This window comes from Pleurodeles waltl, chromosome 9, assembly GCF_031143425.1.
Source record: "Pleurodeles waltl isolate 20211129_DDA chromosome 9, aPleWal1.hap1.20221129, whole genome shotgun sequence".
Lineage (NCBI taxonomy): Eukaryota > Metazoa > Chordata > Amphibia > Caudata > Salamandridae > Pleurodeles > Pleurodeles waltl.
The window spans coordinates 269,532,285-269,550,761 of NC_090448.1; the positions used below are offsets into that span (position 1 = coordinate 269,532,285).

The window sequence follows — 18,477 nt, forward strand, 5'->3', positions numbered from 1 at the left end:
ATTACCTTTGCACTTGCTAGACCTGGCATCCTTGGCGTGGTTTCCCCTGTCTTTTTGCCTCTGCTTCCTTTATTTTTGACTGTGTGCTGGACTTCGTTTTTCTGGTTTTTGGTACTCTGGGCATTTTTACCACTGCTGACCAGTGCTAAAGTGCTCCCTGTATAAATTGTGATTTTGATTGCTTATCCCTGATTGGCATATTCGATTTACTAGTAAGTCCCTTGTAAAGTGCACTCAAGATACCCAGGACATGTAAATCAAATACTACTAGTGGGCCTGCAGCACTGATTGAGCCATCCACATGGGTAGCCCTGTAAACATGTCTCGGACCTGCCACTGCAGTGTCTGTGTGTGCAGTTTTGCATTGCCAATACGACATGGCAATTGTACCCACTTGCCAGTCCCAAACGTTCCCTTTTACTACATGTACGTCACCACAAAGGTAGGCCCTGGGTAGCCCCATGGGCAGGGTGCAGTGTAATTAGAAGGTAGGACATGTACTGGTATTTTTTTTACATGTCCTGATAGTGAAATATTGCCAAATTTGGTTTCCACCATTACAAAGCCTACCCTTCCCATAGGTCAACACAGGGACTTTTAAATATCTTTTAAGAGCAGATTCCCAGTGGGAGCAGATAGAGATGTTGAGTTTGGACTCTCTGAACTCACAATTTAAACATACATCTTTTGGTAGAGTTGGTTTTTAGAGTGTCTGCTTGCAAATGCCATTTTTAGAAAGTGGGTGTTTTCTTGCTGAACCATTCTGTGCCTCTGCCTGCCTGTGGAATCTACGTCTGGGTCAAACTGACTATTGGGCTGTTTGTGAATTCCCCCTAGATAGTGACACAAAGGGAGCTGAGGTTTGTCCTCCATATCCTGATGAGTCTTCCTGGCCTAGAGGGGAAAAGGAGGAGCTGACACCTACACTTGAAAGGGCTGTGCCTGTCCTCACACAATGCAGTCTCTAACCCCCTGGAGTGTGTCTGGGGCCAGGCCTGGGCACGGCAGGAACTGGTGAATAACAGAGACTTTCCTTTGAAGTTTGCCTACTTCAAAGGCAGAAATGAGTATGAGTAATGGACCCAAAACCCCAGACTTTTAGAACACTTCTGGATCTAGAGGAACCTCTGCCAAGGAGAAAAGCTGAAGAGCTGGGGTAGGAGTACGTCTCCTTTGTTGTGTGTGTTTTGCTGAGTTGGCCTGCAGTTTCTGCTTCTGCCTGAAAGAGGACAATGACTTCCTGCCTGTGAACTTTCTCCAGGGCTTGGACTGAGTTTGCCTCCTGTTAAGAAGTCGCAGGAACATCAAAAACTTCATCTGCCAGCACCGGGGCTCTCTTGCTGAGACCCCTTGACTCGCCAAGTGGTGTCTCATCCAGCCCCTGGGCCCCTTGAAAGAGAAGCTGGCAGAACCAGAGTGAAAATCCACGCACTGAAGTGAGCTGCACAAAAATTGATGCAGCACCAGCACCTCGGCTGAAAAATCGACGCAGCACTGGTGGAATCGATGCATCACCAGCTCAGCTCGGATTCAACGTTGCTGCGCATCCAGATTTTCCACACATCGTCCCTGGGCTTCAACATCTTCAACATCTCCACAAGGACCCAAGGCTCCTGGTCCAGAAATGGATGCATCACTTACCCTGCAGAGAAGGAAACCACGCATGGCCTCACTTGCGAGTAAGGAATCGACACATTATTTACTTTTCCGTTACACGCTCGCCTGTGCAGCTTTATTTTTTAAGTATATCAGGTACTTTGTCCTAAAACACATCTGTGTGGAAGCTGGGCAGGAGGGTCTCTAGTAACAAGGGTTGTCAAAGGGATTATCCTTTACTCTCCAAGGGTCTAACAGTCTTGTGAGAAGCATTGTGGGGTCCTTCATGGCTGGTTGTCAAAGGATTTGGCCTTTACTCTCCAAGGGCTCCTACATTCTTTCGAGAAGCATTGTATGGTCCTCCATGGCTGATGCTTTCCAAAGGGGTGGGAATGATCTTTTGTCAAGTTCTGTCTATACTTTCTGCCTGTTATGTTAAGTGTATTTGCAAAGCGCACCATCATCCACAAGGTATCCTGGCACTGAGCAAATATGTGTGTCTAGCTCTGCCTATGGTAGATTGATAGATTGAAGAGCTAGGTCTTCAACTTCTTGTGGAATTCAAGAAGAGAGAAAAAGCCTCCGATATGAAGTAGGAGGCTGTGCCACACTTTAGGAATGATGTAAGAGAATGCCCATCCTCCTCACCTGGAGTCCTGTGGAGCAGCAATGTGTGGTGGTTGGACGGGGATATGACTTTTCAGGAAGGTGAGGCCTATGTTGTGCAGTGCCTTGATTATGTGTGTAAGGAGTTTCAAATGAGCATGTCTCTGTATCGGGAGCCAGTGGAACTCCCTAATGTGTGGTGTGATGTAAGGTCTGCGTGAGAGGAGGGTTTGTAGCCTTCTAGTGAGCTGCTTGGTGATCCGAGTGTATCCCATAGTCCAACTTGTTAGTGACTAGGGCATGAAGGACAGTCTTTTTTAGTGTTGCTTGGGAGCCATTTGAAGATCCTTCAGGAGAGATTTTAATTTGTCTTTTCTGTCTCAAAGCTGCATCTGCAATGAATGGCTACAGAGGAATCAGAGAGGAACAATTGCTGGTAGATCAGCTGTTCAGTGTTTTTCTCTTTTCTAACACCCTCCCTGGTTTCTTACCGGGTCATCCATCTGCTGGTGGATTTTATCAATGTTAAATTTCCTAAAATGAAAACACCTTTGTACTGGACACTTTCACTGGTAGGAAGCTGAGTTGGATGGAGTCAATGTAATATAGTTAAACATTCTTCATTAGTAAGCCTGATTATTTCACGTTTAAAAGTGGTTCAGCATTCATACCTAAGGTGTCCTCCCAGTTCCATAGGTCGCAGTATTTTGCTTAGAGCCCTTTTTTCCTTTTCCGTAAGATCTGTTTGTCCAAGGATTAAAATGACACCATATCTAGCCCAACATTATGCTTGACCTTTGGGATCAATGTACATGAGCCAACCTGAGTCTCAGGGAGAAAGGGTTAGGATCCTGCAGATGTCCAAAGTACAGATGAGACAATGCACGACTTCCAGATTACATTAAATACAACCTACGGTGACTTTTTCCAGAGAGATTTTCCTAGCGCAAACACTTGGCATCCCTCTACTACTTGAATAAGGACAAGCATTGTTTTGAGCAGGTAGGCTGCCTGTTAACAGACTCATGAAGATGAAGAATATACATACATTAATCTTACAACTAGTTATTATATTTCTTCGCTGAAGAATAGCTTAGTACAGCGGTAATGGCCAATGGGAAAGATATTAACACCACCAGCCACGAATGCCCCATTTATTAACAGGTTTTAAAAGACTCACTTGAGTACTCTTATCTGAGTTCGTTAATAAATCTGCAAATTGTCTCCTGTCCCTGAGGTCATCTATAACATAGCTGCTTTGATTGGAATAACGTATATCCCTTGCTCTGCCTCAGGGGCCAACAGTATTGAATGTTGCATTTTTACTACTATGCTTCTGAAGCCTATGCAATGTTTTAATGAAGATGACGATATAACTGGGATAGTCAAGGTGTCAAATCAACAAAGTAATGTGCAAAAGCCATCAGTGTTTAGCCATCAGCCATACTTTTGTAGTACCTTTCTTTATTTAAACACTCTTAAATGTCCTATTTATAGCAATGAAAGCATGCACTTTTGTTATTGTACGCATGCAGCTTTGCAGCACAGGGTGTCAAGCTAGTAATTCTAGGTACTGTTTTATCATGTTACGTTGTTAAATTTAATTTCAATTAGAATTGGTGAAACACTGTGGGGCAGATTTATGAAAAGTTGCGCTGCACCTAGTGCAACACCACTTTTCTTGGGCCCCTTAGCACCCCCTGAACACCACCATGTGTGCACCGTATTTAACATACAGCGCACCGTGGTGGTAGTTAGGGAACTAGCTTCATAATTTTTTACACTAGTTCGGCACGTTGCAGGATTAGGGTCAACCATTTTGATGCTGATCCTGCAAAGCACCCAAAGGCCCATTGAAACCAATGGGAGAATCCTTCTAGCGTCTGCTCTGAGCAGGCGTTAAAAATGCCAGAGAAAAATAACTCAAAGAAATCTAAGAGATTTATTTGCGTCATTTATTCAGCCTCCCTAGTGCCAGAAAGCCCCCCTTGCATGCATTATGCCTGGTGCAGGTATAATGGTGGTGCAAGGGGTTACTAAGTGGCTCAGCGTCTTTGGCCATCTAACGCCACATTAGCGTAAAAACAAAATTCACGCTAATGTGTTGTTTGATGGTGCTAGGCCCACTTAAATCTGGGCCTGTGTATCTTCTGCTTCCGATAATTTCAAAAGTGAATGTCTGCGTTTTCCCTTTTTATGGAAAATGAATGTTAAATAAGATTGTCAAGTCTGTTGGTTAAAACAAAAGGCTCGAAAACCAATCGAAATGCAAACATTTTATTACACATTTGTAAAATTACATTCTATATATTGTAATAAAAGACATGTAATGTCCTTTGTGCCCATACCTGACCCAGCAAGACACAGGAAATATACCTTTGTACAATACCGGAAATGAGCCTACATAAGACACAGATAAAAACAATGGCATTCACATTCTCGCAGAATAGCATCAGCAGCCCCAGAAGGTTTTCCCTCGCAGGCTAGTGGTTATTGGTTTTCAAGCAAACTGTATTTAACCTTACAGAAAGGTATATTTATTGTTTGTTTCAGGAACTCCATACCACAAACACATGCCACCGAGAGGCTGCTTCGAGTTAGTTATACTGTTTGTCGGTTTGACATTTTGTAACCTTTAAATTGGAAAATCATTTTGTGGACACGTTGATTGTATGAATACATTGAACCTGCCAACATTTATTTTTACAATCCCAAATAGTTGCTCCTAACGAAACTGGACCTCAGTGTTAACAATGCAGCCAAACGTTTACCTCACAATACATTTCAATGACTGCATGATTTATTCAGGACACAGTTAACATAAACAGATGACAGATTCCAAGGACAGCTTCGAAATCTGGGAAGAGAGGAAAAGTACCACAAACTATGATTTTTCTGGATTAAGAAAAAGAGGTGAATATTGAAGGAACTTCCCTTTTTACATGAGAAGACTTGGAAGATATATTCTTCGCCATAACCTGCAAATCACGCAGAAGAGTAGTGCAGTGAGTTATCTGTACAGGAACCCACAGGTGTAGTCCTTTTTCTTCAGTCCGGTTAAATGGAGGGATAATAAGGATGCCTCGAAGTTTTCCATTGATGAGACTATTTGTGCCAGTGGTTGCTGCATTTGTTTTCTCTTGAATAGCAGGTTTCTTTAATAGATTGTATGTGCATGGCGTAGCACTTCTTTAATATTCTCATGTCACCCATCTCTACTTGACCATTTCCACTGCTCCTAAAATCTATTGACTTAAACCTTACTTTGGTTCCATTTAGAATTGGATGTCAAGTGTCTACCTAAAAATCAACCAAATCAGAATTCTACCTGTTCACCAATAGTAAAAAAATACTCTCGAAATTAAGCCTTCATTCTGCTATTAACTTGGATGGTTTCATCCCTAGATGACTCCAAACACAAAAATGCTTGGTTTCACCTGAGCCACAGAAATCTCCTTCAAAGAAAACATTGCCAAAAACAAGACGACAGGGTACCAACTTTTCCTTCTGAAGAAAGTGAAAACTTACCTTATAAACACCAACTTCAAAACAATAATCCAAACCAAGGTTCCCTTTCTCTCGCACCTAGATGGAAGAATCAACCTGCTGTGCATTCATCCTGACACCACTAGCTCCTCTGAAATGCATGCAGCATGTGGCAGCAGGTCTCATCAATAGCCTAAAGAAGTTCAAATGGATCATGCCAAACCTGATGGACATATGTTAGCTCTCCCTCCAAACATGCACCATTGTCAACACACCATGCATTGCATACAATGCAACCAGAACAAACGCCTTTTCATCCCTGCTAGAGAAATTAAGGGCCAGATGTATCAAACAATTTTGCATTCGCAAACGGTGCGAATTGCAAAATTCGACCGTTTGCGAATGCAAAAATGCCTTTCAGGATTTATGAAAAGCATTCGCAATGCAATTTCAAGGAATCTCTAGAATAGTGATTCCATGAAATTGTGACTCTATTTAGAGAATCGTAAATTGTGATTCTCTAAATATGAAATCACTAAGAAGGAATTCCTATTTGCGATTTCCCAAGCACATGTATCAAGCATTTCCTAAATGCGAATTGGGCATTTACTAAATGCAATTACCACCAAATCCGATTTGGTGGTAAACATGTGCAATTTTGAAAAATGCATTATGAATGCATTTTTAAAAATGACAAGTTGCGCACACATGCCCCTGGGGAATGTGTGCTTTTCACATGTCGGCAAATATCTTTTTGGTGTGCATCAAAGGGGGCCTTAGGCCCCCAGCACCCTGGGGTTTGCATTACCTAATTTCCGAATTCCTATCTGGAATTTGCAAATTAGGTAATGCAAAACAATTTGCACCTATGGGACTACAGGCCCATAGGCATGAATGGAGTCCAATTCCCTAATTGCTATTCGGTAATAGTGACTGCAAATTTTAAGAAATCGCTATTACCGACTCACAATTTTCATACATCCCATTTTGCATTTCTTAAATAGCGATTTCTTAAAATTCACTATTTAAGAAATGCAAACTGGGAGCTTGATACATCTGGCACTAAATGCTTCAGGTGCACAGTTGCACACTAGAAGCCAGGATATTACCAGGCTGGAAGCAAAAAACTGCAAAAATAAGAAAACTAACAGACAAATCTTTACCATCCATTCTCTCAGATTTTAAGAGCAACATCTCAATCAACTTCATGACTACCCCAACCCTTCTGCAATTCAGAAACAAACTCTACCTCTCAAAGAACACACAAACCGCACACAAGGATTTACCACTCCTCACATACATCCACCATATTTATATATATGTGTGTGTGTGTGTGTATGAAGTTATTGTGTGTATGTATATACACAGTTAGGATATGTACTGTTTTCAAGCATATGCATAGAGTTCTGTGTGCATGAGTAGATCAGTGTGAGGTTGTGTACAGTTTACAGGTTATAAAAGAACTTTGAATAAAGAGAGACCTCACATACATTCACCATATCTATATATATGTATGTGTGTGTATGCATATATTGTGTGTGTGTATGTATATACACAGTTAGGATATGTACTGTTTTCAAGCATATGCATGGAGTTATGTGTGCATGAGTAGATCAGTGTGAGGTTGTGGACAGTTTACAGGTTATAAAAGAACTTTGAATAAAGAGAGACCTTCGCAGGCGGCGGGTGTCGAACAAATTGCTTGAACAAGAATTATTTCAAAGCATTCATGAAATGAATGAGTTCACTTTACAGCCTTACCTTTAGGAACAAGTGGTTCCAAGGTTTGGCCCCACATATGTCAGTTTTCATACTCCTTCCTTAAAGGCACCCTGAATTTCCAAACAAACAATACTGTGGCAGAGCATTACCGTTTAACCACCTGGGTTTAAGCATCTTGGAAGAGTAGTTTGGCTTGCTCGTGTCAAAGGGATACAGTAGTTTATAAAATAGATAGAGGTTTAAAGGAGGAGCCAGTGCACATCTCTACATATTGCATGATATTTTTTTTCTGGGGAATAGCAGAATGAAGCCGATCTTACAGTGACAAGAGTGTGGAGTCCGGTATGAACTGTGGAGTTGGTGGCGGGAGGAAAGGGGATGGAATTGGCATCCTCAATGTGATAGAGTTTGTAACTTTGAACAGTAATTCAATAGTTAGCTACGGGGAGAAGATATTTTATTTTGCATAAAAGACTAAACTGTTGCCAAGCTGTTTTGTTCGTTTTCGTAGTTACATGAGAATTGTCCACAGGGGATGCAAGAATTGATCGAGAAGCCGAGCAGCTTTACACAGTGATTGGCAGCCAATATTGATTTTGTTTTTGGTAGGCTTTCCCATGAAGGAGGTTAAACATTTTTCTGTAAAGTTTAATTTGAGATTTAAGGCAATCATTAGCAAACATGTAAGACTGTGGCAGGATATGAGGCAGTGAATGTGCTGATGACAGCATGACATTTCAGTACGAGGCACCGACACATTGATGAGTTGTCCTAGGTGGTTAGAAGCACACATAGATGTTCCATGTACGGATTGAACTGAAAGGCCAAACAGATGGAACTGTATTCTTCCCCACAAGTTGCAGGGAGTGTGAGCAACCTGGAGGTATCCATTTGTATGAGTTACTGATAACCAGAAAGAAGAACCACTTGAAGATCACCTAAATAATGGCCTTTTGAGAAAAAGGGCTAGTTAAGACAGCCTGGTGCACCACATTATCTAAAGTCTATGGTAGACGCAACAGGTGATAGGGCTACTCTTTGTCAGAAATTCAAATGTTACCATTAACTAATTCTAGAATTGTGTTTTTGTGCTTTTTCTGGAATATAATCCTGACTGGCATGAATGGAGGAGGTTTCTGTGGTCGAATTGTGGTTTTGCTGTTTAAGTGGTTGTGATGCAAGTTTTCCTAAAATGTTGGCAAACAATGGTAAGTGGGTGATGGATCAATAATTGAAACGTTGATTAGAGCACAGATGAGGTTTATTTTAGTATACGTACGATCTAACTGGTTTTCAGTACAGTGAATTATTTTTAAGAAAGTCATTAAGGCTATTGAAGAGTGGAGCAGTTTTTTAGCATGGTGTCCTGGAAAGGGAGACGACATCAGAGGTCATCTAAGTAAAAAAAAAAAAAAAGCAAAGGTTATGCTATGAGTGCTACAGTGGAATCATCATGGTAGGTGTTGGTCAGGCCGATCTTGTGTTTTATATTGATGATTTTGTCAGCAAGGGCATATTGGCTGTCAGTTAATATTTTTACTGAGTAGGGGATGACGGATTGAGTGAGTGGGGTCGATGCACAATTTTGCAGCTTTGAATAGCACTCTTATCTTTACTTCAGTTTGGGCTTGTCATCTTCGCAGACAGAAGCGAATTGTTAGTTTTTACCCAGCTTGCATGTACGCTATGTTTGTGACTTGTAGAAATGAAAGGTCTGTTGTCAATTTTGACCTTCATGTTTGGATATGTCCATCTTGGTTGAGATTAGCTGCTGAGAGTACCAGACACTAAAGGGCTCGGGTTTAATGTGTTGTTGTGTGTGGACGAATTTATGTTGCAATGGAACACAGCATTGCATTGAATGATTCAACAAGAATGCAGGGGCGGCTCCTCCGCTAAGGCGGAGGAGCATTGCTCCGCTGCTTTCAGCAGAAGAAAAATAAAATGATATAGGTGGTTGTTATTATTTTATTTTTTGCTGAGCCAGGATAGGGTGGGGCTGGAGGGAGTAGTGGTGGCATGTGCACCTTATGTGCACATGTCTGTTTGGTCGGCCGTGTTGGGCTGGCGAAACAGACATGTGCACTTTGCATTTCTCCAACCGGCTGTATTTCCCACCAGGAGGAGAAAGTACACAGGGTGCTACTCCCTCTGTGAGCACTGAACCAGGCCGCTCACACCAATCTCAGTGTTGCTGTCGTGATAGTGACAGCAGCGTCCTGATTGACGGAGGGAAGTCTGGAAGCCTGTGTGCTTTCGACCAAGAGGAGGACGGAGGCGACTAATGCATCTCCCAACCTGAATAGGCAAGTGTTTAAAAAATATATATATATATTTATCCCCTCCCTGCCACCCCATTTAGTGACACCCGCCACTGCAAGTACGTCAATGTGCTTTGATGATGTGTATTGCAGCATGAATAGGGAAAATTGAAGATCATACACAGAGCATTTGAAATAGCACCTGGTTTGCTTTGAGACCTTGGTGTGAATTTGGGAGATTAGAGTAAGGTGGGGTCATGAAGGCAAAGGTTTAATGGTCAGACCAACCTTGAGGATATTGGTTTGAGACAGTAAGAGAGTGGCCGGAGAAGGGGGAAGGCTATTTTTTAGGAGGTGCTTGGGAAGGAGATCAGTTGATGAGATGAGAAAGTACGGATGCATTCATATTTATGAGATATGTGACACTTGAAAAATCTCACATTTTGATTGTGTCAATGACTGTAGTATTTGGTGTGAAGTCTGTGAATTTCTCAATTAATTGTTTGTATGGGCTAGAAGGTCATGTGTGGGATGAAGGGGCAAGCATCTGTTTATTGTTTGACTATACGAGCTGAGTAGATGGGCATTCAAAATAGGTATTTGGTAAGTGGGAAAATGAGATTAATGTCAGGAAGTGCACTGCTTGGCAGTGACATTACCTACTGTTTAAAGAGTGATATGCACCAGGGATGAGCTTATCGATAATGGTTTAGGGTCTTAATCTTTCTCCCTTCGTGAAAGTTGCATTCCATTTGACATTAGGCCTCGCATGTCTGCTATTTGGTAGCAGAATGTGAAAGGAATTGTGTGGAGGGAATGTGATTTTGTTGTGTGCATGTAGGCGCTCTGGATTACATAGCTTGCAGGTGTGTATGTTGTGATTGGTGAGCGTACGTTGTGCATTTATCTAGGATGTATCAAACTGCCTGGCTGTATCTTCAGTTTCCACAGGCTCTTTTCCTCTGTACTCTATCGAGAGACAACTGTCTTCTTAATTGTGACTTGTAACTATTAATGGTCACCTTCCTACAGGCAGAATTGACAAAAGTAAGGTTTTACTAAATTTCTGTCAACGGATAGAGAAAGTTGTATCCAATTGTAGGACAGCCCTTTCAACCAGCTTTAAAACTCCGAGCAAGGATTGTCTCTTTCTGTTTATGAGCTGTAGTGCCTGAAAAGAAAGCACTAATTCAGAGAAACGTTGTGTTACACGAATTCACTTCACGCGCTGCAGGTACATAAATTAAGCTTTGTACTCTACATCAGATAAGCCCATCCTGACACAGCCCATGTTCTTGTATACCGATGACTTAAGGATCAGTGCTAAGTTGTTGTCAACCAAGTTTGTTTTATGTAAGCACCTACCCCTAAATTCATAGACTTAATTCAGAATAAAGCGTTTCAAAATAATCGAAAATCCTGGGTATTCCCAGTCTAGTTGTACTCAGAAAGCCAAGCTCTCTTCGTGTAAAAGGTGCAATGGTTACATAAGCACTTCCTAAATATTTTACCTAGCAGCTAGAATATAGGGAAGGAAAAGTAAATGAGGAATTAAATTGAAAGAAATTGAAGATCTGCCCCCATTTTTATTTTATTTAAAAGGTACAATTCTCCCACTTAACAAACAGACCGTGGTCTATGTCTGCAAATGGTACAGAAGAGTACAGTTGGGTATGAAACTTTCATACTGATTGAGACTGAAGTTAATGATCACTCCCTTTTCTGAGCGTTCTAGGCCCCTCTAAAATAATTGAATTTGGATGCAATTGTGCTAATATAGGGCCAGATGTAGCAAGCCTTTTGCGCCTCAAGGCCAAACGCGATGCACAACCGCAAATTGCAAGTCGGTACCGACTCGCAATTTGAGGCTGTGACTCGCAAATAGGAAGGGGTGTTCCCTTCCTATTTGCGACCGCATCGCCACGCAGAGTTACTTTGGGACCGCGAATGCGGTCGCAAACCAACTCGCAGTTACCTTCCACTTGAAGTGGATGGTAACTCATTTGCAAAAGGGAAGGGGTCCCCAGGGGACCCCTTCCCCTTTGTGAATGCCAATAAAAATATTTTTTCAGAGCAGGCAGTGGTCCTATGGACCTCTGCCTACTCTGAAAAAACCGAAACCAAAAGGTTTCGGTATTTTTCATTTTGCAGCTCGTTTTCCTTTAAGGAAAACGGGCTGCAAAAAGAAAAAAAAAACTGCTTTATTCAAAAAGCAGTCATGGACATGGTGGTCTGCTGTCTCCAGCAGGCCACCATCCCTGTGAGTGCCTAGACTCGCTATGGGGTCGCAAACTGCGACCCACCTCATGAATATGCATGAGGTGGGTCTTTGCGACCCCATAGCGAGTCGCAGAAGGTGTCTGAGACACCTTTCTGCATTACATTTTGCGAGTTGCAAATTGCGAGTCGCTAGTACTCGCAATTTGCAACTCGCAAAATGTTTTCTTGCTACATCTGGCCCATAATTCCTAATTACTAAATATGAATTCAAATATAGTAGGCTTTATAAGCGCATGCACAATTTTAGGTGGTGGATTCTCAATAACATCGAGGTTTGAGGTTACAAGACCAATTATGTGCAAAGCCTGTATAATTTGAGTGTTTATCATGGTCTCCTTAGCAATATGAAGTAAGGTTAACTTAAAATGCACAATTTCTAAACGTTTTGAGCTTCTTTAAATTCTCATAGCCTGATTCATGAATCAGGATCAACTAACTGTGCACTATCCACATGTTTTGTAGAATCTCTGTTACAGTAAATCTCCAACTATAGGTGAGAAAAAAGGAGTTCCTGCAAAGTTACTGAAAAAAAACATTTCATAAAGCCGTACTATTTTGGGTATTCGCCACTGGTTTCCAGTTTCTTTTAAACCCTGTAAATTTGCTCATGTAAAGAAACAGTAAGTCCCCAACAGGCAGGTATTGAATGGGTAGTAGGGTAGAACTCAAGCTTTCCCCACTGGGAATATGTTTTCCATATGGTGAACAAACAAATTCAAGTAAAAAATGTGCTTTTTGCACATTTCTGCAAATACTCCTGCTGCCGATATCCACTAGAGTATGCATCGAGGACTATGAGTCTCCCTGGAAGTCAACGATTTACGGAGATTTGCAAGCATACTCCTACAGGTGTTTTGTTAATCATCAAAAGTGTGTATATCTACCCAGACATATGCATAAGGCATAGGCATTTTTGTGAATCAGGGCCACACCAGGGTTACACCAGTGGTGAGAGTCTTTCAAAGCATGCTATTGTTTGGTAGTAGTAACAGGATGCAGAGCAATACTGTGCCTCTGTTCAGGGAATCACTAGTTGGGTTTAATAATGTGCTGTCCCCTGTAAATATATAAATAAGGTGTTGGCAATAGGATAGCCATTAAGTATGTTACGAACAATGTGTTTCTTTTTACTTGACATATTGTGGTTTGAGGACAATGCTTGAGTAGGATTTTATGCATTGAAAAGCATAAGGTGAAATATCCCGTGTCCTGATATAATTGTTTTCAAGATGGACGTCTTCCAAATTAGAATCTTCGTCTTCATCCTCAGTGTTGCAAAAGCAGTTCGGTGACACAGACCTGAAAAGAGATAAGCAATTAAACAGTTGAGTTAACATCTGTGTTAAGCAGTCAAGTAAACCACTCAAGTGAATGCCCTGTGGATTATATATGTGTAACATTTGAGAGAATATAGGGGGTCATTATGACCCCCAGCTGAAAAATCACCTACCGCCACACAGACGGCCGCCAAAAGACCGTCACCGTGGCTACCAGCCGTCTGCCAGAAGGATGGCAGAAATCTGGCTGTGGCCATGCCGGCAGATGGTGGTAAGGTGGTGCTGCTGCCAGCAGCAGGGACACGCCAGTACACCGCCGCCAGACGTATTATGAGAATAATACAGCTTGGCGGTGTTATGCTGGCGGACGCTGCTGCTGGCAGCAGCGCCCCATCCCGTCTCCTGCCGGAGGACCCCCTGACTACAGGTAGCATGGGAGAAGACCTGGAGAGGGAGAGGGTATGGGGAAGACCCCTATCAGTGACAGGGAAAGGCTTCCCTGTCACTGATAGTGCCTACCGCCATGGTTTTCGTGACTGTAAGGAGTGAAGTCTCCAGCCCGGTGGTTGTTACCGCTGTGGTGGTCGGTGTGGTACCTTGGCGGTTTAGTTTCAGCTAAACTCCCAAAGTCATAATTTGGAGAGAAGTACTGCCAGCCTGTTGGCAGTACTTTCCTCCATATTAATGCAAACCGCCGGGGTCATAATGACCCCCATAATCTCCTTATGAAAATTTGGCAAATATTTTCTTATGACAAGCAATTTCTGACATCAGAACAGTCATGAGAAGCTTGTGGCCTGGTGTTGTTGTTTCAAGGTCCTCAGTCACAACCAGACATGAAGGAAATAAGGAAAAGTAAGTGATTGAGGCCTCTCACACACAGCTCTCAGACACCTCTTGGGTTTATTAGTTGCAATGCCAAGCAGGGGCATAGCTTTGTCAGTTAGATTCGGGGACTGTACATTTTCAAATTTCTCAACTAAAAAAGTAGTAGTCCTCCGAATGAATGTGTGAGGTGACCAAGATTCAGGGAGGACTATTCCCATGAGGATCAGACTCTGTAGTTATTTGTATGAGGTGGAGCTCTGGGGCTGATTTAGCATCTGGTGGACATGTACTTTGTTGCAGTGGCAACGGAGTACCCTGTCCACCAAACTCAAGTTCAACCCATCTGATTTTAAGCAGAGCAGACCACAAGTGTTATGCCGATGGAGTAAAGTTTACTCTGTCAGTGTAAAAGTTCTTTTAGTGGCGTGATAAGGTAGGTGTCATAGTAAGTAAGCCATCTGACCGTCTGGCAGATTCAGAATGGACAGTCAGATTTTGATGTTTTCAATGTCCATCACCACCAGGTTTGTCCTCCATATCATGGGAATTTGAACTTGAATTTTATTACCAGTGTTTTTGGCTCACTTTCAAAGCAAGGCTGCTTTTTACACAAGAATACATTTTTCAGTACAAAATACATAAAAAGACTATGGGGGTCATTATGACCCTGGCGGTCGGCGTTAAAATGGAGGAAAGTACTGCCAACAGGCTGGCGGTACTTTTCTTCATATTATGACATTGGTGGTTTGGCTAAAGCCAAACTGCCAATGTACCACACCGACCACCATGGCAGTAACGATCGCCGGGATGGAGACCTCTCTCTCCAGGCCGGCGGCCATCACTTGCCAGCCTGCAGGATTATGACCCTGCCTACTGCCATGGTTTTTGTGTCATCCTCACCGCCACGGAAATGATGGCGGTAGGCACTATCAGTGATAGGGAATCCTTCCCTGTCACTGATAGGAGTCTTCCCCCCCATCTCCCCTCCCCAGGTTTCCCGCCCACCCCCTTCCTCTCCAAACCCCCCTTCATACACGCCGCTCCCTTCACACATGCACACACGCATACACACACCCATTCCAACATTCATCCACGCATGCATACAACCATTCACAGAAACATCCGCACACACTTACATACATACACGCAGACACTCATTCATACAACTCGACATTCACGCACTCACACCCCCAAACATGCTCACACATATAACACGCAACACACACCCTCATACACTCATGCATAGACATACACACACACCCTCACACACACAACACCCCCCTCCCCTGTCGGAGCACCCGACTTACTGTAGTCAGGGGGTCGTCTGGCAGGAGATGGGACGGGTCGCTGCTGCCAGCAGCAGCGTCCGCCAGTAGAACACCGGCAGGCCGTATTATTCTCATAATACGTCCGGCAGCGGCCTACTGCCATGGTGCTTCTGCTGGTAGCAGCGCCACCTTACCGCCATCCGCCGGCATGGCCACAGCCAGATTTCCGCCATCCTTCTGGCAGAAATCCGGCTGTGGTCTTAATCTGGCGGACGGCTGGTAGCCGCGGCGACAGTCTTTTGGCGCCCGTCGCCATGGTGGTAGGCGGTTTCTTCTGCCGGGGTCATAATGACCCCCAATGTAAATATGGTTAGCATCTTCCAATTTAAAAAATCACAATATTTACAAAAGATGAAAAGGATAAAGGGCCTCTCTTATGACAACACACACCTGCAATGTTCATCAAAGTATAACAAGCCTTGGAACTGTATAGTTTATTTCAGGGGACAAAGGCAAGCTGACAGAATGACAAGTCTGTACCAATTTTGCCTCCTACTCACAGCTTTTCCTCTAAAATATTCCAGTCCAGTTTGTTGTTTGTCCAGACCAGTCACTTAGGAGGATAAAGATTTGTTCATCTGGCTCGTCTAGCTGTTCTCTTTGGAGCAACTTACTGATAGTGCTCATTCTTATAGAATTGTACATAGGGCACTCTTGTAAAAATGTCTTAAATGTACTGTGACACCAGAGAGGTATGTAGCAGAAATTGCTATATGTCTTCTGTTCAGGGTTTTGTTTACTAACAAACAACCTCCTCTCGTCAGGGCAATGCCTCCTTTCTCCTCAGTGTTGCTGTGCACTTGGCAAAGTGTTGAACATTTGACTGTAAACCATGTAGGATAAATTGTCCAGTGCAACCATTCTCTATTCTTTTGGAAGGTAAGTGCATTGTTTGGTAGCCATAGAGTTTATTTGCCTCAGAGAAATCTTTTGAAGTTTGATCAGGGTTCGTGGTGGTGCCAAGTTAAGTCTCTTATTTTCTTGAAGCCAGAGCATTTTGAAAGGGGGCTTGCCATTCAACTTAAAATGTTTCTCCCAGGCCCAATCCACCAGATGATTTTAGCATGATTTTAGTCTTTTAGACCATATTTTATTGGAGCAATCAGACAATCATACATTTATTTTCGATGGAAGGGTATCACTCACATGATTCCAGAATAACCGTGGATACTTGGGACATTGAGGATTGGTTTCCAAAATTTCCTCTCGAAGATCCCATAGACAATTTGGCTTCTTACTTTTGTTATGAAGACTTAATCAATGTGGTTGGAAAATCAAGGTCTGTGGTTCCTAACCAGTCTTATAATGGCATTTGCTGTAGCCACTGCTTTTTTGAGGGTATTTTGAATGTGTGTAGACCAGTTGAGGTTTCTATTAATTTCTATCCCTAGATACTTAAAGGATTTCACTTCTTCTACGATTGAGCCTTTTACACGGAAGACACATTTCTTCTTTCTGTTTGTCTTAAATGTCATGATTTTAATATTTCCAGTATTGATTGTTAATTGTTTTATGTTGTAATTTGTTTGAGCCTGCATATCCCTTGCAGTTTTGGTGTTAAAGATTGAATATTCTGTGTATAAAAGGGTTGACATTTCAAAGCTGTTTATAATGGGGCCATCCTCTACTGTCAGTTCTTACTGCCTCATTAAGGTCGCTGATGTACAAAGAAAACAAGAGGGAGGCCAACGGACACCCTTGTTGTACTGCATTCCTAATTTGAATTATTTTACTGATAAGCCCTTGTTGGGTTGGTCTAACTTGCGAGCTGATATTGGTGTTCAAGCATTGTATTAAGGATGAAGGGCTTTATCAATCCTCATCACTGTTAGCTTTTTTCAAAGGCGTTGCCTCGGAACCAAATCGAAGGCTGAGGTTAAGTCTAAAACGGCTTGGTAGAGGGTCTTTATTTAACACTGCTAAACTTGTGCACAAAATGTAAAAAGGTGACTATTTAATCAATAGTTGACATGCTTTCTCTGAACCCACCTTAAAAGGGAGGTAGGATGTTTTCATTGGTAACCTAGTCATCAAGTTAATTTAGGAGCACCTTTGAAAATATTTTACAGTCAGTGTATATCAGGCTAATTGGTCTTTGGAATTTCGGGTTGTTTTTCTGGAATTTTATAGATTGGGACAGTAATGATTTTTAGCTAACACCTCTCATGAAATTCTAGAACAAATTTCCATTAAGACTTCAGTCCATCAATCCTGGTCTGAGAGGAAATTTTTTGAGGGTATAACATTAGTGCCTGGGGCCTTCCCCTTTTTCAGGTCCCTTTTTGCTTTTTCTTTACTGATGACAAGTGGTCCTTGGGCCATCTTCTCAGGACAAGCCATGAAGTGTGCTTCAATGTATAGTTGACAGGGGTCATTGTCTTCTAGAGTAGGGCGAGAAATTGAGGGAGAAGTGGGTTACCATTCTTCTGCGCTGATATTCAGTTTTTCCTGGCTGTCAAACTTTCTCCTATTTTGAGCTAAAAAGCCCTTGTATCCTTTTCTGCCACAGCCTTTTCGATTTCTCTCCAGTTTTTTATTCATGGCTTTTGACTTTTCCCTCTTTAGTAGGGCCTACTAGCTTGATCCTGCCTCCCTGATTCTATCTTTAGCTGTCTCAGAATGCAAAATTACCAGGAGCTCAGGTTTTTATTTTTTATTTTACAGTCCTTATGGGACATTAGAGAAAACTGGTGTGGACATCAGTAGTTGCTTGGGAGTATTTTGAAAAAAAAAAAATACTTTGGAAATGTTTGAGGGCCAGCTGACATGTTTGACCTAGACATCCATTGAACATTGACCGGAATCACCAAGACAGTATTTGCTGCCAATGTATGTGGATGTCTGCTAGGATGGCAAATACCTCTAAATTTGTCAAGCATAGTGAAGGACAGTAAAGCCTTCTTTCACCTTTTCTTTTTTTTACTCCCACTGCTAAATGCCAAAATTAGACCCTCTGTCTAGAGTCTGTCTGTGGGTGAAAAATAGTGGTTTGGAATGCTATCCAGAGGGATTGCTAGTGGTTAGACTATTTGCAAGCATCTGTCCCAACATTTCTTGGGTAATAGATTACCAGTTGTATGCCTGGAAATCTGA

General features: G+C 42.3%; 1 protein-coding gene across 3 annotated transcripts in view; it reads right to left on the bottom strand.

Annotated features, from left to right (window-relative positions):
- Nucleotides 1-4,463: 4,463 nt before the first annotated feature.
- The window catches only part of ECM2 (extracellular matrix protein 2), a 222,763-nt gene continuing 208,749 nt past the window's right edge, over nt 4,464-18,477 (bottom strand). For all 3 annotated transcript variants that reach the window (XM_069206683.1, XM_069206684.1, XM_069206682.1), the window contains exon 10: nt 4,464-13,250. In XM_069206683.1, the coding sequence (XP_069062784.1) occupies nt 13,079-13,250 (172 nt within the window). In that variant the 3' untranslated portion in view covers nt 4,464-13,078. The remainder of the gene's footprint in view (nt 13,251-18,477) is intronic.